At 42.8% G+C, this 24,373-nt stretch overlaps 2 protein-coding genes across 9 annotated transcripts; one reads left to right on the top strand and one right to left on the bottom strand.

Annotated features, from left to right (window-relative positions):
* Nucleotides 1-570: 570 nt before the first annotated feature.
* On the top strand, nt 571-5,247 carry LOC110502664 (arginine vasopressin-induced protein 1). 7 transcript variants are annotated; one of them, XM_021580877.2, is made up of 7 exons: nt 733-808; nt 1,345-1,387; nt 1,601-1,716; nt 2,201-2,392; nt 2,489-2,658; nt 2,859-3,067; nt 3,451-5,247. In XM_021580877.2, the coding sequence occupies exons 5-7, from the start codon at nt 2,542-2,544 to the stop codon at nt 3,710-3,712; spliced, it is 588 nt and encodes a 195-aa protein (XP_021436552.2). In that variant the 5' UTR covers nt 733-808; nt 1,345-1,387; nt 1,601-1,716; nt 2,201-2,392; nt 2,489-2,541; the 3' UTR covers nt 3,713-5,247. The 7 variants fall into 7 exon arrangements, with proteins under 7 accessions (XP_021436556.2, XP_021436550.2, XP_021436551.2 ...); XM_021580876.2 differs by lacking the exon at nt 1,345-1,387 and having other exon boundaries at nt 663-808; XM_021580879.2 differs by lacking the exons at nt 1,345-1,387; nt 2,201-2,392 and having other exon boundaries at nt 663-808.
* A 6,354-nt stretch (nt 5,248-11,601) lies between these two features.
* On the bottom strand, nt 11,602-23,696 carry LOC110502666 (phosphatidylinositol 4-kinase type 2-alpha). Of its 2 annotated transcripts, none has more exons than XM_036960376.1 (9): nt 23,146-23,696; nt 17,329-17,526; nt 16,748-16,879; nt 16,099-16,252; nt 15,882-15,943; nt 15,654-15,753; nt 15,437-15,570; nt 13,578-13,637; nt 11,602-13,368 (listed from the first exon to the last, which is right to left on the bottom strand). In XM_036960376.1, the coding sequence occupies exons 1-9, from the start codon at nt 23,467-23,469 to the stop codon at nt 13,207-13,209; spliced, it is 1,326 nt and encodes a 441-aa protein (XP_036816271.1). In that variant the 5' UTR covers nt 23,470-23,696; the 3' UTR covers nt 11,602-13,206. The 2 variants fall into 2 exon arrangements, with proteins under 2 accessions (XP_036816271.1, XP_036816270.1); XM_036960375.1 differs by having other exon boundaries at nt 17,329-17,529.
* Nucleotides 23,697-24,373: the final 677 nt, after the last annotated feature.

A 24,373-nucleotide genomic window follows, 5' to 3' on the forward strand; every position in this document is an offset into this window, starting at 1 on the left:
AGCATGATAATTTGATGTATGGCTACTTTGGGACATTTCTTCTGCAATTGTTATGAAAATAAAATACATAGGAAAAAGATTTATGTCTAATGAATAATGGCAACCTAGTGATAGGTTCACGTGGGTCTTGTAACCAATAAGATCAGCTCTGAAAAAGATCTGATGTGTAAAGATCTGATGTGATTGGTCAAAAGACGAATTAGTGGAAAAAATATCAGAATTGGGCTGCCTGTGTAAACCTAGCCTTTATTGTTAGCATGATGTCAAGTCCCATGATGCAGTTATACCTTCATGTCATGAGTAGATTCAACTCTTTGCAACCCCCTGTGACTTGTGAAGTTAGTGTGCACATGGAGATGTAGTATACACGCGCGCGCACGCACACACACACACACACACACACACACAGTCTGGGAGAGACTTTTTGTCGCTCCTATAATCATGAATCGTCTCCGATACCTCAGTGTTTCACACACAGCCTCATGCCTGGAACATGGACGTCAATGGATTAACTGCGCGGCCAAGGGGCGGGGCTTCACACCTCGACCCGCACACAAACCTTCTGATTGCTCGAGAAAACATTCCAGTGGCCCTATAAAGTGGGAATAATTACCATATCCGCTTTCATTGGTGTATAGACTCCAAACTACTACTCCACATCAACGACGAGTGGACAGAGCAACATATAAATCAAAGGTATTTTGTTAGCCATATTGACGAAATAACCGTAGCATAGCACAAAAGAACTTAGAGGAATTTATCTTGGGAAAAGCATCAGAACGAAAGTCGCTATCATCTTGGCCGCCGGGTAAGAACGTGTTTAGGCTAGTCTTTTATTCGGCTTTCATGTATGAGACTTGACCTATATTGTGTAGAGTACTAATAATCTAATTAATTTGTTTGGATTTGAAATGCACCGTAGCTCTGCCCTTGTACGTTTTACAGAAAATAAGTCCAAATATGTTTCTTTTGACGCCAACTAACAAAATAAAAATAGTTATTGTCGGCTCTTATTGCCTCACTGGATAGGCTAATTGGCTTTGAATGTCACATCTGCATGCCAACGAAAAGTGCGTTTGTCTGCTTTGCCTAAACAGACCGTTCCATGGGGTAGAAATTGTAACAAACGTTAACCCCATACATTTGAAATGTGTCAGTTATCTCGACAGTCTTAGGTTTATGTACTCGTGTATGTTTTTGTATTTGCTTTTTTGTTCATTGAAGGTTTACCCCATGGATATTCAATCTGAATGACATCTGCCTAAAAAAAAGGCTATACAAGCCAGAATGTTGACTAAAATTATATTTACACTAACTACAGGTTGTTTGTCCTTTTGATGGTAGGAAGTGGAGATAAGTGTTGTTTACCTGACTGTTTGCAGCGCAAGTAGGTTCAGTCCCTCTTATTTTCAATCTCCTAACACATTGCAGTGGACTGAAGCATGTTCCCTCATAATCAACTGGAAGTGTTTGAAATTTACCAGCTGATTGAGTGGGACAACATTCTGTCTGGTTCGGTTAGGCTCGCCCATATTGTGCAAGTGTTTCATGTGTTAAAAGGTCGGGTTGATAAAGCTTCCCTGTGCGTGTTTTGTCACAGATTACCTCCAACAAAGTGGCAAAATCGTCTGAGGACTTTACATTGAGTTTGTTCAACATTCTGACTTGTAATGGGACTGTTCATGAATACTGAGCCTACACGTTAGAGACCAGAGTGTAAGTATTTCACTCTGGGGTTTTAAGAGGCTACCCACCTGCTGTGATGCACATAAGGTTGAATGATGTGCATGGCCTATGTGCATTTGCTACATTCTTTATCTGTTTTTTTTATGCAATTACTTAAGTTAAAGGCCTTTCAATTCCATTATTGATGTGAGTCATCTTCGGTGCATAATATTTTAGTGGCTTTCTGAGTGAGAGAACTTAAAGTTGGAAAATGTATTGTGCATGCATTCCAAGTGGAATTTTAGTGACTATTGGAGCAGAGCCCTTATTTCCTCCAGTACAGTTGATCTAGTGACACAGCCAGGTAGCTACTCTGCTAATACCGTTACAGTTCCTCATGTGACCAAGCAGACTTAGTTACTAGGTGGACTGGTTCTTACCAGAGCTACTGTATAGCTAGATTGATTATTACCATCTGCAGTGTAATGGGCTTTCAAGCAAGACCGATTAAGTTCCCCTCTGCTCCGTCAAGCAGGATTAAATAATCAAGGAACGGTAGAGACTGGCAGGAGCTTGCCTTGCATCCTACAGTGTGCCCTCACAAGGCCGGGAGTTTTTCCTAAACCATAACCTGGCCTGGAAAAAAACAAGAACCTGGAGTTTCCCTTGGCCAGGACATGCTTCAGTCACACCATCCCAAGTCTGTAACTAGCACAGTCATTCCTGAGTAAGGTCACGTTGCCCATAGAAACAGATTGACATGCCATACAATTGCAACAAGTGAGTTCTAGCACTTATCCCTAACCTTTCCTATCCTCCACAGGAAGGCCCATCTCGCGGCATCGCCTACCGCCCTTGCAGCCTTTCACTTGGAGGATGGATGCGGAGGCAGCCTCTCCGTCTCTCTCCTCTACGGTGGCAGGGCCCTCCACACTGTGGCGTCTCGCTGAGCGGAGGAGTAGGAAGGCTGGCTCAGGGAACATCTTTGGCGGGGTGAGTTTGGTATTATTTAGGAAGCAGATTCAGAGGTATAGGTTAGGCACAGTGATTAACAAATGTCAAGGGTTTGGATTAATGGGGCGAGGTTAGGGTAAGGAACAACAATTAGGAATCATTCAATCTTCTGGCTGTATAAAGGTCGTTAATGCACAATTCCCCCCCCCCCCCCCCCCCCCCCCCCCCCCCCCCCCAAGGTGAACCTGCGTCAGCTGCAGAGGCTGTTCACAGCAGCTGGGGACCAGGATGCAGAGCAGAGGGCTGAGCTGGTGTGGGGCCACGGGGACGAGGCTGAGCTGGCCCAGGCCCTGATAGGACTGAGGGCGAGGGGCCGACGGAGAGGACTCAGGGTGGAGGGGCGAGACACACTGGGGTCGCGCTGGCTCCGGGCGTTTAATCATCTGAGGTGGGTTGACATTATGTAATATGCCGTTATGATTTACAAAAATAATAATTTGATATAAATATATAATAATCATGAATATTTACACACATTGTTAAGTTGAGGGGAGAGACACTAGGACCATGCTGGTAATGGGTGTTCAAGCATCTGAGGTGGGTGACTGTCTCACACACACACACACACACACACACACTGAATGCTCTCAATTCCTTCCCATTCTCCACATACAATCGCACACACCATTCAATCACAATCAAGAGATAAAAATGTCTCTCACAAAATCTAGAGATTTAAAATGTCTGCTTTGAATCCTTCATAACATTCAACTTTTTCCAAGTCCTCACAGAGCACAATAACTCCCTGAACTTTGTGGCTTGTTTCTACAGGATTGGTAAGAGTTCAGAGAGTAGCCAGCAGAGCGAAGAGCAGTCATCAGACAGCAAGACGGAGGCAAGAGCAAAACACAGCAGCCCAGATACACAGCCACTGACTCATAAGGGCCCCAGAGGTGCTACAGGAGTCAGAGAGGACCTAACTGAGGGCCAAGGCCCTGCAGGGGCCTCTGAGAGACCAGCCAGACCAGGAGCTCTACTGAAGAAAGGAGGGGAGAGCGACCCGGAGAGGTACCTCCACCGCATCCTCCACTGATGGACACAGAGGACTAGGATGGCTTTGTTGCCCCTAGATCCCTTCCCCCACTAATCATTCATGTGTGTATTAGGTGATGGTAAACTGATCCTAGATCTGTGTTTGGGGACAACTTCTACGTGGAGTATTGACCAACTCTAGTTCAGAGTGACAGAGTCAAAGATACTATATATTTTTTACCATTTCATTTCTAACATTTCATTCTCTCTCAGGAACTGGCTTATCTGTTCTTCTGTTTGTCTCATGTCTCAAGAGCATCACGTATTAGACCTTGGATTCATACAAAGGATTAAGGAAAGAGGTTTCGACTGTGTGGGATATAGCAGAGCACTTTGGGAGAGCTCAATTCCACCTGGACTCGTTTTTGAATGAAGTATTTTGGTCATTTGATTCTCCAAATTAGACATGTGCCAAGATGCATCCTAAAAAGAAAGGAAAATAAGTTGTCAACTGGAAAGGAGATATTTTGAAGAAGTCAACATTTCGACCAGGGTTGTGGAACTCATTCCATACAGGGACAAGTGTCTGCTGGTATCGTTATTTCCTTTTCAATGTGTAGAAACAGCAGGGGTTCAAACTTTAGAACCCAGTTCCTACATTTGAATATAGAAATTGATTTTATCAAACAAAACTATGCTACATTTTATCTCTTGGACCCTCAGGATGACAAACCAGAGCAAGATTACTGAATGTAAATACATTCACCTCTGAAGGTAAATAATGTATCAACCCAAGTGCTGTGCTGAATGTTACTTATGTCATTCTAGTCAGATTAGTGCACGTTAGCAACAACCGTCCCGGTATAGGGACATCGATCTGAGGTTAAAGGGCCAGATGCACAATTAAAGGGCAATTACACTCAAATCAATGTGTTAACCAAAAATTAATGCTATTCTGATGTGATTTAAGCATTGACATGGACTCAGAACATCCAATTTTGATGTTTCTCTAAAACAATTTAATTGTGAGAAATTCAAAACAGGAAAAATAAAACCTAATTTTTTTTTGGGGGGGGGGGGGTTTTTTGGACCCCCACCCCTTAGTTGTTTTATTAACCATTCTTTTACCAGATATATTGACAGAACACTGCACTACTTTCTCTTGTACATCAGAGGAAGAGTTTCAGGGGAGATGAGAAGTTTCCTACTCGAAAGCTTGATTAAAAATGAGTAGCTGGTAACTTTAATTTTTATAAAATGGTTCTCATGCTAGACAAGGTTGGCAAAAACTAGGGTAAAACGCTGGGCCCTAGATGTAGCCTATAACTAGGACACATTTTCTTGGTCAGGTGACAGAACTCATGGCCCAACTCATACCTGGTCAATGTACAAGGAAAGAGAAACCCCCAAAAATATGTATCACTTCAATATGTTAATGTTGCCTTTAATTTGACACTACAGTATATGGTCTTCCACACATACAGTAACGGAACTTGACATTCATTGATTTAAATTATTTTTAAATCTATATTTCTACAGGTGAAGTTTACATACACCTTAGCCAAAAATACATTTTTAACTCAGTTTTTCAAAATTCCTGACATTTAATCCTAGTAAACATTCCCTGTCTTAGGTCAGTTAGGATCACTACTTTATTTTAAGAATGTGAAATGTCAGAAAAATAGTACAGGGATTTTTCATATTTTATTTCTTTCATGTTCCCAGTGGGTCAGAAGTTTACATATACTCAATTAGTATTTGGTAGCATTGCCTTTAAATTGTTTCACTTGGGTCAAACGTTTCGGGTAGCCTTGCACAAGCTTCCCACGATAAGTTGGGGGAATTTTGGCCCATTCCTCCTGACACAGCTGGTGTAACCGAGTCAGGTTGGTAGGCCTCCTTGTTCGCACACACTTTTTCAGTTCTACCCACAAGTGTTCTAGCTTTGTGGTGGCCACTACAATACCTTGACTTTGTTGTCCTTAAGCCATTTTGCCCTAACTTTGGAAGTATGCTTGGGATGATGGCCCATTTGTGACCAAGCTTCAACATCCTGACTGATGTCTTGATGTTGCTTCAATATATTCACACAATTTTCCTCCCTCATGATGGCATCTATTTTGTGAAGTTCCCCAGTCCCTCCTGCAGCAAAGCACCCCCACAACATGATGCCCCCCATGCTTCACGGTTGGGATGGTGTTCTTTGGCTTGCAAGAATCCACCCTTTGTCCTCCAAACAACGATGGTCATTATGGCCCAACAGTTCTATTTTTGTTTCATCAGGCCAGAGGACATTTCTCCAAAAAGTACAATCTTGGTCCACATGTGCAGTTGCAAACCGTAGTCTGGCTTTTTTATGGCAGTTTTGGAGCAGTGGATTCTTCCTTGCTGAGCAGCCTTTCAGGTTATGTCAATATAGGACTTGTTTTACTGTGGATATAGATACTTTTGTACCTGTTTCCTCCAGCATCTTCACAAGGTCCTTTGCTGTTCTGGGATTGATTTGCACTTTTCGCAACTCACCATCTCTTCCTGAGCGGTATGACTGCTGCGTGGTCCCATGGTGTTTGTACTTGCGTACTATTGTTTGTACAGATGAACGTGGTACCTTCAGGCATTTGGAAATTGCTCCCCAGGATGAACCAAACTTGTAGAGGTCCACAATTTTTTTTACTGAGGTCTTGGCTGATTTTCTTTAGATTTTTTTTCTCCCCCCCATGATGTCAAGCAAAGTGGCACTGAGTTTGAAGGTAGGCCTTGAAATATAGGTACACCTTCAATTGACTCAAATTGCCAGTCAATTATCAGGAGCTTCTAAAGCCATTACATAATTTTCTGGAATTTAGTGTATGTAAACTTTTTTGACCCACCGGAATTGTGATCAAGTGAAATAATCCGTCTTTAAACAATTGGAAAATGACTTATGTCATGCACAAAGTAATGTCCTAACCGACTTGCCAAAACTATAGTTTGTTAACTAGAAATGTGTGGCGTGGTTGAAAAACACGTTTTTATGCCACCAACTTAAGTGTATGTAAACTTCTGACTTCAAGTGTGTGTGTGTGTGTGTGTATATAATATATATATAATGTATGTGTGTGTGATTGCAGAGTTTGATTAAAGGTGTTGATAAATATTGTGTTGTCTTTGCGGATTGTTTATGAACCAATAGTAGAACAGAGTTTGTATGTTGGAATTTTGTGTTGCTGTATTTGGTTAGTGTTCTGAATTTGTCTGACCTTTACTAGCAACCATGAGAGATGACGTAAAGGGATTGAGAGCGGGATAGAGGAAAACAAATAGCCAGAGGGTTACCAGGTCATCATACTTATCTTTTGACATGTGAACAGGAGGTACTGCTGACCAATGGGATAAATCACAACACCCTTGTCACATGACTGCAGTGATCCTTTGCTGACCTCTGACACAGTTGAGCAAGTCATCACCAACAGCAACCCTTGATCACCTGACTGCATCTCCCAACATGCATGGTATAACCATACAAGAGACTACCCATCTGTTCCAATTCGCTCCCTAACTCTTCAATGTTTCCATTTCTGTAGAGTGTAGACAATTTGATGAAAGTTCAACTACTACACTCCTTCTACATATCCAGACCCTTCAGGTCTGAAATCATTGGGCTTCGTCCAGAAACAACCAGGCTATCTTGAATTCTAGCTCTATCCTTAGCGCCCCCCCCCCCCCCCCCCCTACTCACTCCTGTAGATCTTAGTATTGGATAGGTGGAGGCAATATGCCATTCTCCTGGAGAGCTACTATGACTATACACACTTTTTCTCCAGCTCTGCTCTAACAGAACTGATTAAGCTAATTAGCTTCTCACTGGGATTTTGATTAGCTGATATCCAGTGGCTCTTCAGGAGGAAGGTGGATGGGGCTTGTTTAAAATGACATGTAGGATGTAACAGAACTTTCAGGCAAATGAATGATATACAGATATGATTCTGTCAAATAGGCTGTGTTTAGACATGCACCCTAATTCTGTTTTTTCCACTAATTGGTCTTTTTATCAATCACATCAGATCTCAAGTTGTCATGTGCACAAGTACAGTGAAATTCCTTACTTGCTTGCTCTTTCCCAACAGGTTTTTGAAACAAGTAAAACAAAAACACACACAGAATTAAGAACATGAGAAAGTGTAAGATATCAGGGAGGTGCATGTGTGGACGCATGGAGTGAGTCGCTCAGTTTTATATTGACAATACTGTGGTTATATGTAGAAACCAGACAAAGTTTAAATCAAGCCTCAAATCGATACATCAACATATACCCATGCAACTGGAAGAGAGTGAGCAATCAGTTGGTAAAGCGGTGGTAGCTTCCCCCAGAGGAAACATCCATACAACCCATCTCCACGTCTTGTACCAACACACCGTAACCATTTGTTTAAGTGTCAGACAAAGGCAAAACACCCTCCAAAATGAAGGACTGGGCTGCCCCAGTGACTCGCAGCATCTTCACTGGCTGCTTAACACCATTGCTTCTCCGCAGAGACACGAACCCATCTGAAACAAAGGGTTCATTCATGTCTGATTCCAAATCTTGTTTACGAGATACACCAGTCCCATTCAAACACATAATAGGCTGGAGTGTGCTCAAGCTGTAATTTCTGTTGCTTCAACTTTGCCTTTAGTTCTAACTCTCACAATTACACGTCTGCAGGACTCCCCTTTTCATCAACCTCCCTCTCTGGAAGGATTTGCACCTCCACCAAAGCAGTACCGATCAACTCTTTGACTACTGCTTTTGGATCGCCAGATGCCACCTTGATGTCATAATGCCTTGAAATGATGAGCAGATTTGCCTTTGTACATTTATCTAGTATCGCCCATGTAAGGTTATCCACAAATGCTTCCAACTGGAAGTTGAATTTTTAAATTTATTATCTCCAATTTCGTGGTATCCAATTGGAAGTTAGTCTTTCTTGTCTCATCGCTGCAACTCCCGTAAGGACTCGGGAGAGGCGAAGGTCGAGAGCCCTGCATCCTCCAAAACACAACCCAACCAAGCCGCACTGCTTCTTGACACAATGCCCACTTAACTCGGAAGCCAGCCGCACCAATCTGTCAGAGGAAACACCATACACCTGGCGACCATGTCAGCGTGCACTGTGCTTGGCCTACCACAAAAGTTGCTGGTGCGCGATGGGACAAAGACAAGTCCTCCCCTAACCCTAATGACACTGGGCCAATTGTGCGCCGCCCCATGGGTCTCCCGGTCATGGCCTGCTGCGACAGACTCTGGACTCGAACACAGAATCTCTAGTGGCACAGCTAGCACTGTGATGCAGTGCCTTAGACCACTGCGCCACACAGGAGCACCCCCAACTTAAGTTACATAAAAGCCTGTGCGATTATGCAACTTTCAAAATGATTCAAACTCCTCAGGGTCGATATTAGAAACAAAAACTATCACAAAAGTGTATTTAGAACACTCAAATATCCGGGCGCTTCAGAGTAAGTGACTAGAAAGACTACCATACTCATGGGAAACAAGATCGCGGACGAGCCTCCATTTTGTTATGTTCCCAAGCAAGAAAACCAAAAATGTCACTCAAACAGAAGAGGGAACTAACAAAGAGTCACTGATAAGAAATACATGAAATGTCACATTTACATAACTATTCAGATCCTTTACTCAGTACTTTGTTGAAGCACCTTTGGCAGCAATTGCAGTATCGAGTCTTCTTGGGTATGACTCTACAAGCTTGGCACATCTGTATTTGGGGAGTTTCTTTCATTCTTCTCTGCAGATCCTCAAGCTCTGTCAGGTTGTATGGGGAGCATTGCTGCACAGCTATTTACAGGTCTCTCCAGAGATGTTCGATTGGGTTCAAGTCCGGGCCACTTAAGGACATTCAGAAACTTGTCCCGAAACCACTCCTACATTGTCTTGGCTGTCTGCTTATGGTCGTTGTCCTGTTGGAAGGTGAACCTTTGCTCTAGTCTGAGGTCCTGAGCGCTCTGGAGCAGGTTTTCATCAAGGATCTCTCTGTACTTTGTCTCGATCCTGACTAGTCTCCCAGTCCCTGCCTCTGAAAAACATACCCACAGCATGATAATGCAACAAACCATGCTTCACCGTAGGGATGGTTCCAGGTTTCCTGCAAGAGTGACGCTTGGCATTCAGGCCAAAGAGTTCAATCTTAGTTTCATCAAACCAGAGAATTTTGTTTCTCAAAGTCTGAGAGTCTTTAGATGCATTTTGGCAAACTCCAAGCAGGCTGCCTTTTACTGAGGAGTGGCTTCCGTCTGGACACTCCACCATAAAGGCCTGATTGGTGGAGTGCTGTAGAGATGGTTGTCCTTCTGGAAGGTTCTCCCATCTCCACAGAGGAACTTGAGTGCTCTCAGAGTGACCATCGGGTCTCCTCCCTGACCAAGGCCCTTCACCCATTGCTCAGTTTGGCCGGGCGGCCAGCTCTAGGAAGAGTCTTGGTGGTTCCAAACTTCTTCCATTTAAGAATGAAGGAAGCCACTGCGTTCTTGGGGACCTGCAATGCTGCACAAATGTTGTGGTACCCTTCCCCAGGTCTGTGCCTCGACACAATCCTGTCTCGGAGCTCTACAGACAATTTCTTCGACCTCACGGCTTGGTTTTTGCTCTGGCATGCACTGTCAACTGTGGGACCTTATATAGACAGGTGTGCCTTTCCAAACCATGTCCAATCAATTGAATTTACCACAGGTGGACTCCAAGTTGTAGAAACACCTCAAGGATGATCAATGGAAACAGGATGCACCTGAGCTCAATTTCGAGTCTCATAGCAAAGGGTCTGAATATTTATGTAAAGGTATGTTTTTAAATAAATATGCTAAAATTCTACAAACCTATTTTCACTTTGTCATGTAGTATTGATTGTAGAACTAGGAAAAAAATGCATGTCATCAAATTTAGAATACGGCTCTAACGTAACAAAATGTGGAAAATGGGAAGGGGTCTGAAAACTTTCCGAATGCACTGTAGATGATGATTATTAGAGTGTGTGTAGTCAGTGTGAGTGTGTGAGCAAATTAAGTGTGTGTGTTGGAGTGTGCATAGAGTTAGTATGCGTACAGACAGAGCAAAAATAAACTATAAAATAAAAGGGTCAATGCAGATAGTCCATGTAGCCATTTTGTTAGCTATTTACCGGTCTCATAGCTTGGGGGATAGAAGCTTTTCAGGAGGTTGTTGGTGTCAGACTTGATGCTCCGGTACTGCTTGCCGTGCAGAAGCAGAGAGAACAGTCTATGGCTGAGGTGGCTGGAGTATAACAATGTTCCGGGCCATCCTTTCACCCCCCCAGTGATGTACTGGGCTGTCCGCAACTCCCTTTCCACATCAGATCTTTTTCAGAGCTGATCTGATTGGTCAAAAGACCAATTAGTGAATATATTTTTGTTGTTGCTGCCTGTCTAGACGCAGCAATAAAATAGGAAATTGTGACAGCCCTGTTCTTTCTGTTTCACACCACTGAATACAGTTGTACAGTAAAGCCTCGCTGACACAGGAGGCTGCAGAGTGGAGGACAGCTCATAATAATGGCTGGAATGAAGTGAATGAGATGGTATCAAGCACTTGCGATCCATGAGTTTGATAGCATTCCATTAATTCCGTTCCAACCATTACTATGAGCCCGTCCTCCCCAATTAAGGTTCCACCAACCTCCTGTGCGCTGAACTGACTCATGATAAATGGTTTCTTCTGTGGACATTGAAAGGATTTTGCAGAACATTTTAAAGATCGACATTCCTTTCAAGTTTTAATAAAAAAACAAAACCAAGTCTGTCATCCAATTCTCCGTCCTCTTTGGATTTGAAAGCATATGATTGGTGTGGATTGAGTTTCCACCATTGTTAAATCCATGTGATGAAGTGTGCAAGTGCATACTACTTAGAAAATCAGAAATGCAGCCTACAAGACAAGAAAAGTACAAGAGACCCTGATAATGCAATAGTACAATTCTTTATGTATTTCATTCTGTAATACATTACATACAATTTGTACAGTGCATTGTCAATACAATACATTAGTAGAACAGTTTGGTTGCTACAGCAGGAAATATCAATTAAAAAAAACAAATACAAAAAATGTCAACGTAACAAAGACAAAATGAGATGTAGGGAAACAAGCAATACAGGCAATGTGCGTGTTTGAGACCGACTACATTGCAGTCCTCCCCTAGGTGGTGCCACAGGGCTGCCATCACATGCCAATAACACATCAGGTACTGTTGCCTGGGTTATGTTCAGTAGGCATGAAATGGAAGAAAAGTGCCAGAAAAGGAGTGAAATTAGAAGGATCTGGCTTATTTGAATTTTTTCTGTTTTTTCTGCTACAGTGTACCCTAATGAACATGGCTCAGTTCAGTCTGCAGTTCAAACCTAATCGACTACAACGTGAGTACCACCTATAACCTGGCCCTAAAGTCAGCTTGGTTAACCCAGACTTAACACTGAAGTGTTGACAATGGTGAATGCAGTGTTCAGTCTGGTCCAACCAGGCTACTGTATCAAAGAAAGAGACTCATTAAAATAAGGCCACAAACGCTGAATGTCTGACCACAGCATTCATACACCACAGGGTTGCAAAATTATTGTAACTTTAGGTTTTTCAAGTTGAAAGAATCCCGGAATCAGAAGGACATAAGCAGGGAAACCGTAATTCTCCAACCAGGATTTCTGGAAAACCTAGGATTTTGGGAAAGTTACTGGAATTTTGCAAACCAAATGTCAGGACACTTGACTTCTTATCTGCTTGCTAGCTACAAGCCATGGTAATGCCGTACTTCCATAAGAGATGCTACTAAATCTGTAACTTGGTAAGGAAAATGAAGAGTTGGGGCTGAAATGTTTAGCCTTAGATAAAAACGTTTTCTGTGCACTTGGATGGATTTGATTGGACTACCATATATTGACATTTTGTACATTATGTCACTGAAGGAGAATGCTACCATAGAACCATCAATTGGGAACCTCTACTATAGTTGGAGCCTTTCACAGTTTTTGGTCTCTATAATCATATTTCAGCCAGCTACCAGTGTAGGGCTACCCAACTGTCTTAATATACCATACTTCTTTTTCTTTTTTCCTCCCCATTCTGAATATTGACACTAGACAAACTAATCTCTTTACTCAATGTAACTCCTCCATCTCTCTTTCTCCACCCTCCCATCTTTCTGGTGAATGTCTGTAGTTAAAGCACAACTGTGAATGTGATGGATTCCAGGGAAAGTGTAAACATACCTGGCTTCCTATTGGCTATGGAGCGGGAGAGGGGAAGAGCTTTACAGGCTGATGAAACAGGACTACGGCAGAGGTTTTTGGACGAAGCTCTTCTCCTCCTCTTTCTCTCCTTTTATAACCTTCTACTTGGCCTTTGTCTCTCTACTCTTCAGTCTCTCAATCTGGTTCATTCCTCCTATCAATTCTCCCTTTCTCATCTTCCTCCCCCCCTCTTCCTCTTTCTGATCCTACCATATTCATTCTTCCTCCCTCCTGAGTCTCCTTCACTCCCCCTCTTGCCTCCTCTTCTACTTGGCCTCCTCTCCTCTACCACCAGGTAAAGAAGGGTTTCCTGCTCTGGAAGCTCTGTGTGTAGGACTCACTGTTGGCTCTCTGTGGTGCTCTGGCTGTCTCCACTATGACTGGGGGCATCTGAACCAGGTGTAGCGGGGTCCTACTCTCCTTCAAGGCCTGGCTCAGGTTCAGGATCTGGTGGTAGAGACATACAGAGTTTCAGAATAGGTTTACACAAACAGACAGACTTACATAATCAAGTTCTGGTGACAGAAACATACAGAGCTTCAGCACAACTTAGCATACACACATGCCCACACGTACAATTTCATACACTCAGGGTAACAGTCTGACAATATAAAGACAAATACTGACACTGTCCAGGTATTCCTCCAACAACTCACCTGTCCCCTCATCACAGCTATCTGTTTGTGAAACTGCCCTCTGTCAAAACCTGGATCCTTCTGTAGGATACACACAACAACTTAAATAACGCTGGCATGATTCATTCAGTGCTGTGAGGATGACAGAATAGAGTAAAATATAAAACTTTGTGACGTTAAAAGGCCATTAAAAAACCCTTGGTCCCAGATACAGTGGGGGAAAAAAGTATTTAGTCAGCCACCAATTGTGCAAGTTCTCCCACTTAAAAAGATGAGGCCTGTAATTTATCATCATAGATACACTTCAACTATGACAGACAAAATTAGAAGAAAAAAAAATCCATAAAATCACAGTGTAGGATTTTTAATGAATTTATTTGCAAATTATGGGGGAAAAATAAGTATTTGGTTTATCTCAATACTTTGTTATATACCCTTTGTTGGCAATGACAGAGGTCAAACGTTTTCTGTAAGTCTTCACAAGATTTTCACACACTGTTGCTGGTATTTTGGCCCATTCCTCCATGCAGATCTCCTCTAGAGCAGTGATGTTTTGGGGCTGTTGCTGGGCAACACGGACTTTCAACTCGCTCCAAAGATTTTCTATGGGGTTGAGATCTGGAGACTGGCTAGGCCACTCCAGGACCTTGAAATGCTTCTTACGAAGCCACTCCTTCATTGCCCGGGCAGTGTGTTTGGGATCATTGTCATGCTGAAAGACCCAGCCACGTTTCATCTTCAATGCCCTTGCTGATGGAAGGAGGTTTTCACCCAAAATCTCACGATACATGGCCCCATTCATTCTTTCCTTTACACGGATCAGTCGTCCTGGTCCCTTTGCAGAAAAACAGCCCCAAAGCATGATGTTTCCACCCCATGTTTCACAGTAGGTATGGTGTTCTTTGGATGCAACTCAGCATTCTTTGTCCTCCAAACACAACGAGTTGAGTTTTTACCAAAAAGTTATATTTTGGTTTCATCTGACCATATGGCATTCTCCCAATCTTCTTCTGGATCATCCAAATGCTCTCTAGCAAACTTCAGACAGGCCTGGACATGTACTGGCTTAAGCAGGGGGAAACGTCTGGCACTGCAGGATTTGAGTCCCTGGTGGCGTAGTGTGTTACTGATGGTAGGCTTTGTTACTTTGGTCCCAGCTCTCTGCAGGTCATTCACTAGGTCCCCCCGTGTGGTTCTGGGATTTTTGCTCACCGTTCTTGTGATCATTTTGACCCCACGGTGTGAGATCTTGCGTGGAGCCCCAGATCGAGGGAGATTATCAGTGGTCTTGTATGTCTTCCATTTCCTAATAATTGCTCCCACAGTTGATTTCTTCAAACCAAGCTGCTTACCTATTGCAGATTCAGTCTTCCCAGCCTGGTGCAGGTCTACAATTTTGTTTCTGGTGTCCTTTGACAGCTCTTTGGTCTTGGCCATAGTGGAGTTTGGAGTGTGACTGTTTGAGGTTGTGGACAGGTGTCTTTTATACTGATAACAAGTTCAAACAGGTGCCATTAATACAGGTAACGAGTGGAGGACAAAGTAGCCTCTTAAAGAAGAAGTTACAGGTCTATGAGAGACAGAAATCTTGCTTGTTTGTAGGTGACCAAATACCTATTTTCCACCATAATTTGCAAATAAATTCATTAAAAATCCTACAATATGATTTACTGGATTTTTTTTCTCATTTTGTCTGTCATAGTTGAAGTGTACCTATGATGAAAATTACAGGCCTCTCTCATCTTTGTAAATGGGAGAACTTGCACAATTGGTGGCTGACTAAATACTTTTTTGCCCCAATGTATGTTTGTGTTGTCCATAGGAATTGGTAGAACCGCACAAACAGATCTGTGACCAGGCAAATGAAACCCCATGCTAACCTTAAAGAGTTCGTAGAGGTCTTCTTCCAGGTCTTTGATGAAGTTGGGGTCAGCCAGTTTGGGCAGAACCAAGTCCCTAATCTCCTGAGAGAAAGGAACCTTAGCCTGGGACAACCACACCCAGTAGAATGGATCTACACAGAGGAGGAATAAAGTAGTTTTGTGTGTGAGTGTGAAAGAGAGTGTGTGTGAGAGAGTGAGAGAGTGAGAGACTCACAGGCTCTCCAGGAGTCAGGGTGTTTGATTGGGAAGGCCAAGCCGTTGTCTATGGCTGCCAGTCTGACGATAGGCTCCTTTACCACCACCCAGTCTGTGTCCTACACAAACAGACAGAAGGATATGAATGTGACGTTCTAGTTTACCATTTAAAAAAATATATTTCCTATAAAAGTAATGCGGCAGATTAAATCTCTAGGTTTAAATAATGTTTTATACGTCTACTCACCCGTTTCCCTTCCGTGTCCATTGAACAGTCATATTTTAACAGCCAGTTGTCGTTCCCCCGATCTGCAAGCATCAACAGCATCATCATTAAACAACAATAAATCAAATTCAGTCATACATCCTCCCCACCACAAACACACACGCCTTTGTTCCTGATGATGAAATACAGAATCACCAGTTCCTCTGTGCACGCACACGCGAATCACACAAACACACACCTGTGTTCCTGATTATGTAATCGAGGACCACCAGTCTCTCAAACTGAAGTTGCAGCTGCCGATTGGTGTTCTCTGGAAGAGGCTCCACCTCAAACCGTCTCAGCCAATAGTCTGCATCTTTGTAGCCCTCCACAAACAACTGGAATGATCCCACCTGTGTGGAATGTATTATGTATAAGCATGATTCTAAGACATTATAAAGGATCATACATGCTTATAAGAAGTTTTAAATTATTACACCTGCAGGGTTTAAGTGTTACAATAGTATTTACTTTCAGGGCAGTGTTCTTCAACTCTGGTCCTAGGGACCCATGGAGGGTGCAGGCTTTTTTTTCTAGTCCAGCACTAACACACCTGATTCAATTAGCCGTTGAGCCGTTGATTGGTTGAATTAGTCAACACTACAGGAGGCATGAAGTGCTGTCTAAACTTTAAAGCAGAGACAGAAATCACCCTATTACATGGTCGTGTTCATTAAAACACTGTAGCAAAACATTTATAAACATTGTACAATGGAAAACTAAATGAGTGTTTCTTATTGGACAAGTTCAGGTAGTACTTTACTGTTTCGGACTGCTTTCTCCAGTTTCATGCCTAATGAACAGGACCCAGTTGTAGGTTCTGAACCCTAGACAGAAGGTGTACCTACCTTAGGAGGGAGGCCTATTCTGTGGAAGCGCTGTCCCACTTTGGGAACTTTCTCCAGAGCTAGCCTCTTTCCCCGAGACTTGACTCGGTCTATAGCATTGTAGTTAAACGTATCACTGGCCAGGTACACCACCTAGAAAAGAGAGAGAGAGAGAGAGAAAGAGATGGTGGTGAGAGGGAGGTGGTAGAGATAAGAGTCAGAGAGATCAGTCAATTATCAGTGCATACCCTTGTGTGTGTGTGTGTGTGTCTGCTAGAACTGGGCGATATGGACAAAAATTAATATCACAATAAATTGCCTGAATTATCAAGATAACGATACATTGAACGATACTTATGAAATGAATAAGCACCAGTTACTTGTTTATATTACCCTTAAAACTATTCCTACTACTTTGAATGGTATTATTGTCCTGTGAGCAATAACCCATATGAGCAAACCTAGGCATACTTCATTTCAAACTTTACATTCCTCTAGTCAAGGCTACTTGACTATGTTATCATTGATAAATTGTTGGTTTGTTCGGTGTTGATAATTGTCGGTTTATCATCCCAGCTCTGTCTGCCTGTAACCCTTCTTACCTTGGTCCGGGGCACGATATTGAGCTCTAGTTTTTGGTCGACCAGACTGGCTCCGGCCTCAGACAGATAGCCCTGGTTCAGGACCAGACAGTCCCGTCCGAAGCAACAGGGACAACACAACTTCTGGAGCCACTTGGTCCACTTTGGGTTCAGCTGACCGTACGGCTCCTCAGTCTTAGGCTTGAACACACCAATGACCTTCTACACACAGACAGATTATTATTACTGGTATTTGTTACACGCAATTAATATTCTTTATTTGTAGCGTAAAAGAGAGAGAGAGTGTAAAACGCACCTAACATTATCCTATAGCTATGAAAAATTAGATTTTTTTGCACAATAAAAGACAATCTCATCTGAAACCATACTACAGTTTTACAGCAGTACAAAGTTGGACAGAGCACAGTGGCTCACTCATCTACTATTTTTAGATTAACCCAAATCTTCACGACAATCTAATGTTGGTTCAGGCACACTATTACTGTGTACAAAGACTGCTCAGGAGGATCATATGATAAACAAAGCATTTGCTTGATAGAAACCTAGGTATCAAAATACTGCCTGTGCTTCACTGATTACCTGAGGCCTGCTGATGACCCAGAGTATCAAACAGACACTGATCTTAAGATTTTTTTAGCATTTTCCCTGTAAATGGTTAAGTTTACGGTGAAGGAATGAAAATCTGACCCTTGATCTGTGCCTACAGGCAATGTCTACCATGTCATTCTTCTAACCATGACTCAGTCCCCTCAGTCCTTAATACATCAAATGTGAGTGGTGATGTCAGAGGAAGTGACATCACACAACATCTGCCATCAGAGGGTTGATTCATGGTACAACAGAACCTGCAGGCTGGGGCTAACGAGCTGGAATGAGAATGGTTTCGCAACCCATTAAAGTCAATCAGATTAACTTAAGATTCCTCACATGATTGACTGTGGAAGGAGAAGCACAGGAGGCTAAGTACAGAGACTGTGGCTAGCTTTTTAGTCTATGGGCACGTTCCAGGTAGTCTTAAATGTAGTCTCGCTGTCTGTGTCAGATGATCCGATCTCACAACACCTGGATAAGTGTTAAGGCATTGTGGTTCCAGAGATGCTAAACTATTAGACAAAGAGTAAATTCCCTCTTGGGCCGAGGGTGACACTGATTTGTGTAGCAGCAGGCAGAGCTACATCAACACGAAAAAGTGTCAGTCCGTCTCGCCTCCACTTCATATGGGTGATTCCTCATAAACAAGATTTAATCCATAGAATGGTCCTTTGGAGGAAGGATTGTTGACATATATATCTTAAAGCATAACTGAGAATGAAATCATTGAAGTTGGAGTTTTGGCAGATTTGGAAATCACAGTTGGGTCACCTGCTACAGTCCTCCCTTCCACAAGCATATTGTTATGTTCCGCTCATAATGTTGTTTTTTCTATTTATTTTGTCTGGTGGTCAAAGCAAGACTGAAAACAGTCTGGACAACCCCTCCCTCTCACTCTTTCCAGTTACTGTCACTTCTCCCGGCTCATACTGGCACCTACCACCTTTCCATTTACATGCAACAATTTCAAAGTTTGACTGAATTACAGTTCATACGAAAATCAGTCTAGACAAATAGATTCCTTGTACATATATTTGTATGGTTTGTTAAACTTGGGAATCAATGTTTATTGTTTGGCATACATTTTAAAAAGTAAAAAATCTGAGTTAAAGCGCAAATCCGTTAACGTTCCATGACCATTTAAGTTGACATTCGACAGAGGGTGGACTGGCGGTCATCTTTGTGGTAGTAATTATAGATAAACATGTTTAATTCAATTTTTTTAAAATGTCAATGGTGTACTAGCTAAATTTCAGTCTTCTGAAGGGGTAGGTCCAGTCTATGAAATCTATATTTCTATGATTGAATACAGGGTTGGTGACATTTCAGTGGCATGCTGTCTCAACCGATGGCGGGCACAACACAAAAACCTCAGATGATGTGAAATAGAGTCTGAGCAACAACATATGCGAATATGGAAGAAACGTTACGTGTTTTTAGATCATTGAAGGTTTAAAAATGACATTGTGATTTTTTCAAGAAATAACTTTTGTTGACAACACTGTTGTATGTGGACACCTGCTCGTCGAACATCTCATCCTAAAATCATGGCCATTAATACGGAGTTGGTCTCCCCTTTGCTGCGATAACAGTCTCCACCCTTCTGGAAAGGCTTTCCACTGGATGTTGGAACAATGCTACGGGGACTTGCATCCATTCAGCCACAAGAGCTTCAGTGAGGTTGGGCACTGTTGTTGGGCAATTAGCCCTGGCTCGCAGTCGACATTCCAATTCATCCCAAAGGTGTTCGATGGGGTTGAAGTCAAGGCTCTGTGCAGGCCAGTCAATTTCTTCCACAACAATATCGACAAATAATTTCTCTATGGACCTCTCAGTGCACGGGGGGGGCATTGTCATGCTGAAACAGGAAACGGGCCTTCCAAACTGTTGCCACAAAGTTGGAAGCACGGAATTGTCTAGAATATCAATGTATGCTGTAGCGTTAATATTTTCCTTCACTGAAATTAAGGGGCCAGGCCCGAACCATGAAAAACAGCCCCAGACCATTATTCCTCCTCCACCAAACTTTACAGTTGGCACTATGCAGTCGGGCAGGTAGCATTCGCCAAACCCAAATTCCTCTGTCGGACTGCCAGATGGTGAAGCGTGATTCATCACTCCAGAGAACACGTTTCCACTGCTCCAGAGTACAATGGCGACAAGCTTTACACATTTGATGAACTAACTTGTTGGAAAGGTTGCATCCTTTGATGGTGCCACGTTGAAAGTCACTGAGCTCTTCAGTAAGGCCATTCTACTGCTAATGTTTGTCTATGGAGATTGCATGGCTGTGTGTTCAATTTTATACACCTGTCAGCAAAGGGTGTGGCTGAAATAGCCAAATCTACTCATTTGAAGGGGTGTCCACATATGCTCATGCTATGGTGGGGTATGCAAAATGGGTCAACTTTAATGTTTTGGCATTCAGGCCCAAACAATAACTTTCTAACTACTTCTTCCATTGGAAAACATGTATGGAAAGTTCTGTCTAAATAAATAAAAAATGCTGTCAAAAAGTAATTGAATTCCAATGGATTTACCCAGAGGAAACATTAATGTTAAAGGACGCCTGGATAAATGCAAAAATATTCCAAATGATTTATTTCTCAATTATACTGTAAAATACAAATGTCAATAATCCTTCCTCGGATTACATTTTGTGAAAATCCCCCAAAAGAATCATGGTATTGTTTTGTCCCACGACTGCAGTAAAGACACCCTGGAACGCAGCCTATGTAACCTTGGCTGAGACAGTGCCTGGATAGAAGGTTATATCTGTTGCCTTTAATAGTTCACTGGTCCATAGGAGAGTAACAGAACTGTGTTAATTGAGCATGTGGAGAGGAGAGAGAGAGAGGCTAGGAAATGGAAATTAAGTGGCCATCTTCAGAGAGTGTGAGGATGCTTATTACTAGGCATACCTCTGGAGAGAAAATGGAGACGTCTACCTTTAGCCATTCAGATTGCTAATACATGACCTCTCCTGAGTTACGACATCTTCACACAGATAGTTGCCTACATGGTACCCAAACACACAGAGTAAGCTAAATTGATTTTCTATGGATTCAAAAAAAGACTGACAGGTCTAGGGTTGATCTCACTTACATGTGAACAATGCATAGAATGTCTGTACAATTCTCTCCCAGCCTGCTTCATTTAAAAAGGAACTAACAAGCTGTATAACAGGATATCTCAACCTTTTCAATACAGGAATGGCAGCAAATTACAATTGTTTTATGCCTGAGAACTGATAGTGACAGCTAATCTCAGAGACTGGGCCTGTGTGCACTTTGCACCACACTTGAGTTAGAAGTTGCCCAAAGGCACATCTAGGATCTTACAATGTCTCTATCCTTAGACCAGTGTCTGGGGGCAACTTCTTTCTATTCTATGCATTATGCAGGGCTGGCAGCCCACAGATTTGTTTTTCCTAGCCTGACTGCCAATGACCCTGGGCTTTGAGATGCCGCCTTGTCACACCCCCAGCCTAGCATGGTTGAACTACACTGAACAAAAATATAAAATGCAACAAGAAACAAAGATTTTACAGTTCCAGTTCATATGAAGAAATCAGTCAATGTAAATACATTAATCAGGCCCTAATCTATGGATTTCACATGACTGGGAATGCAGATATGCGTTGGTTGGTCACAGATACCTTAAAAAAAAGATAGGGGTGTGGATTAGGAAACCAGTCAGTATCTGGTGTGACCATTTGCCTCATGCAGCGCAACACATCTCTTTCTCGTAGAGTTGATCAGGCTGTTGATTGTGGCCTGTGGAATGTTGTCCCACTCCTTTTCAATTGCTGTGTGAAGTTGCTGGATATTGGTGGGAAATGGAACACACTGGAGTACACGTTGATCCAGAGCATCCCAAACATGCTCTACGGGTAACATGTCTAGTGAGTATGCAGGCCATGAAAGAACTGGTACTTTTTCAGCCTCCAGCAATTGTGTACAGTGACATGGGGCTCTGCATTGTCAAGCTGAAACATGAGGTGATGAATGGCACGACAATGGGCCTCAGAATCTCATCACGGTATCTCTGTGCATTCAAATTACCATCGATAAAATGCAATTGTGTTAATTGTCTATAGCTTATTCCTGCTCATACCATAACACCACCACCACTGTTCACAACGTTGACATCAGGAAACCACTCGCCCACACAACGTCATGCATATGCCATCTGCCCAGTACAGTTGAAACCAGGATTTATCGGTGAAGATCACACTTCTCAAGCTCGCCAGTGGCCATCGAAGGTGAGCATTTGCCCACTGAAGTCAGATACGATGTTGAACTGCAGACCCTGATGAGGACGACGAGCACACGGATGATCTTCCCCGAGACTGTTTCTGACAGTTTGTGCAGAAACTCTTTGATTGTGCACAGCCAGTTCCATCAGCTGTCTGGGTGGCTGGTCTCAGACAATCCCGCAGGTAAAGATGCTGGATGTGGAGGTCCTGGGATGGCGTGGTTACACGTGGTCTGTGTTTGTGGGGCCAGGTGGACGTACTGCCAAATTCTCTAAAATGACACATTGAAGGCGGCTTATGGTAGAGAAATTAACATTAAATTCTGGCAACAACTCTGGTGGACATAACTGCAGTCAGCATGCCAATTGCACACTCCCTCAAAACTTGTGACATTTGTGGCGTTGTGTGACAAAACTGCAGTTTAGAGTGGCCTTTTATTGTCCCCAGCACAAAGTGCACCGGTGTAATGATCATGCTGTTGAATCAGCTTCTTGATATGCCACACCTGTCAGGTGGATGGATTATCTTGGCAAAGGAGAAATGCTCACTAACAGAAATGTAAACATATTTGTGCACAACATGAGAACACACCGATCTACTATACGACAAGGTCTACCATGGCTAGAAACAAGCCACAATGTGAAAAATGTTCAACTCAAAAATCAACACTGCAGATACATGCTGGAACTCAATACAGAACATGATGACATCACTGCACAGTCAGGGCTAGAATCAGCAACAGCAGGTTGCCAGAGCAGACAGACAGTAAGCAAAATCATGTGATGTTGTTGCTGCATGAAACTGAATTATATGATTTACTTGAAAACAAAGGACATTTTCAAACATAAGAGATGGCATCCTCTCCCTATTCGTCTCCCTCCCTGTTTATCGGACTGTATTTTTTTACATCTCTCCCTCTGCCCCTCTAGAAATAAAGACCATAGTAGCTAGAAGCTTGTCTGTCTCACCCCTTGAGAGTCTTTGACGAAGTAGCTACCACTGGATCCTTGGCAGATCCTCTCTGGAAATATTTCTTCTTCTATGGCTTGTTCTGCTTTCCTCACGATCTCCCTAAACTCCGGGTCGTCCGGAAACTCATTCCTGTGTGGATCCCGCGGCGAATTCCCTCTGTCCCGGTCCAGAAGCGGCTGTCTCTCACGGCTGCGTCCCGGGCTCCCAGCCGACACTCGCACAACAGAACCCGGCGTTCTCGGATTGGTGGCTTCGCTCTGGCAGTAGTTGTAATCTATGGAGTCCTGGAGAGGGGAGACAAGGGGGCTCGTTTCGTCCATCCCAAAGTGGGATGTGGGGTATAACAAGCGTCGGCGAATGGACAGATAAGAGCCGGGACTCAGACGAGTTATTTCTACGCTGTTGTCTCAACGCTGCTGATTCTGGCCTACCGCAAGCTTTCAAACAAAACAGTGTCGTCTTTCCGCGTAAAAACACGCCCACTTGGAATAGAGACTCGCGATTGGCGCTTTCCCTGCCCAACCTCCTAGATGTCTAATGCTGCATTTATAAGCAAGTGAGAAGGCGGCAATTACCAGTTGTGAAGGCTTAAATACCAGTTGGATGCATTCACTTGTTATCAACTCGTTATGAAACGCTGCGTCAACCACAAACTGCAAGTGCAGCTTTCATGCTTGTAAACAAAGCGTTCAAAAACCATAATAATATATTTTTATAAATAATGTTTTGTAGTTGCAATTAACTGCCGAAAATGCTGTTATGAGGTCATTTCCTTAGTAGTTGACCTCAGAGGTCAGCATGTGTGAGAGGTTAGAGCTCAGGCTTGACCCCTCCACTAGTAATTGCCAGTTGGAGGGGAGTTTAAATGGATTTATCCCAGTTGTATGTGGTTATGGACCAACTATGTTGAAATGTGGTTGGGAGGGGGGAATCGGGTAATACTGAACTTTTACAGCCTGTGAAAACTGATCAGGGTTGTGGTCAAAATACTATCTTGCTGTAGCTGTTGGTTTGAGTTAAGGCTATTGTGGTGGAGTGACCATTCAAACACAGATGGTGGTTAGCAGTTCAAATAATAAATCCATCTGGTTTATTATTTCAGTTTAATTGTTGAAGATAATGATGACAAGGTTCAGGATGTAAGGATTGATGGTTAACTAGGAAACAAAAACATACATGTTAGTGATTTCATATAAATCAAGTGCAGATCCACAAATATACTCA

This window comes from Oncorhynchus mykiss, chromosome 23 (genome assembly GCF_013265735.2).
Source record: "Oncorhynchus mykiss isolate Arlee chromosome 23, USDA_OmykA_1.1, whole genome shotgun sequence".
NCBI lineage: Eukaryota > Metazoa > Chordata > Actinopteri > Salmoniformes > Salmonidae > Oncorhynchus > Oncorhynchus mykiss.

Bases quoted from the DNA above. Each gene is read 5' to 3' on its own strand.
- LOC110502664 (XM_021580881.2), top strand. From the start codon at position 2,542: ATGGATGCGGAGGCAGCCTCTCCGTCTCTCTCCTCTACGGTGGCAGGG. The intron at 2,659-2,858 runs GTGAGTTTGGTA...CCCCCCCCCAAG, and splicing joins CAGGGAACATCTTTGGCGGG to GTGAACCTGCGTCAGCTGCA. The intron at 3,068-3,450 runs GTGGGTTGACAT...TTGTTTCTACAG, and splicing joins CGGGCGTTTAATCATCTGAG to GATTGGTAAGAGTTCAGAGA.
- LOC110502666 (XM_036960375.1), bottom strand. From the start codon at position 23,469: ATGGACGAAACGAGCCCCCTTGTCTCCCCTCTCCAGGACTCCATAGAT. The intron at 16,880-17,328 runs GTAAGAAGGGTT...TCTCTTTTCTAG, and splicing joins ATATCGTGCCCCGGACCAAG to GTGGTGTACCTGGCCAGTGA. The intron at 16,253-16,747 runs GTAGGTACACCT...CATTCCACACAG, and splicing joins GAATAGGCCTCCCTCCTAAG to GTGGGATCATTCCAGTTGTT.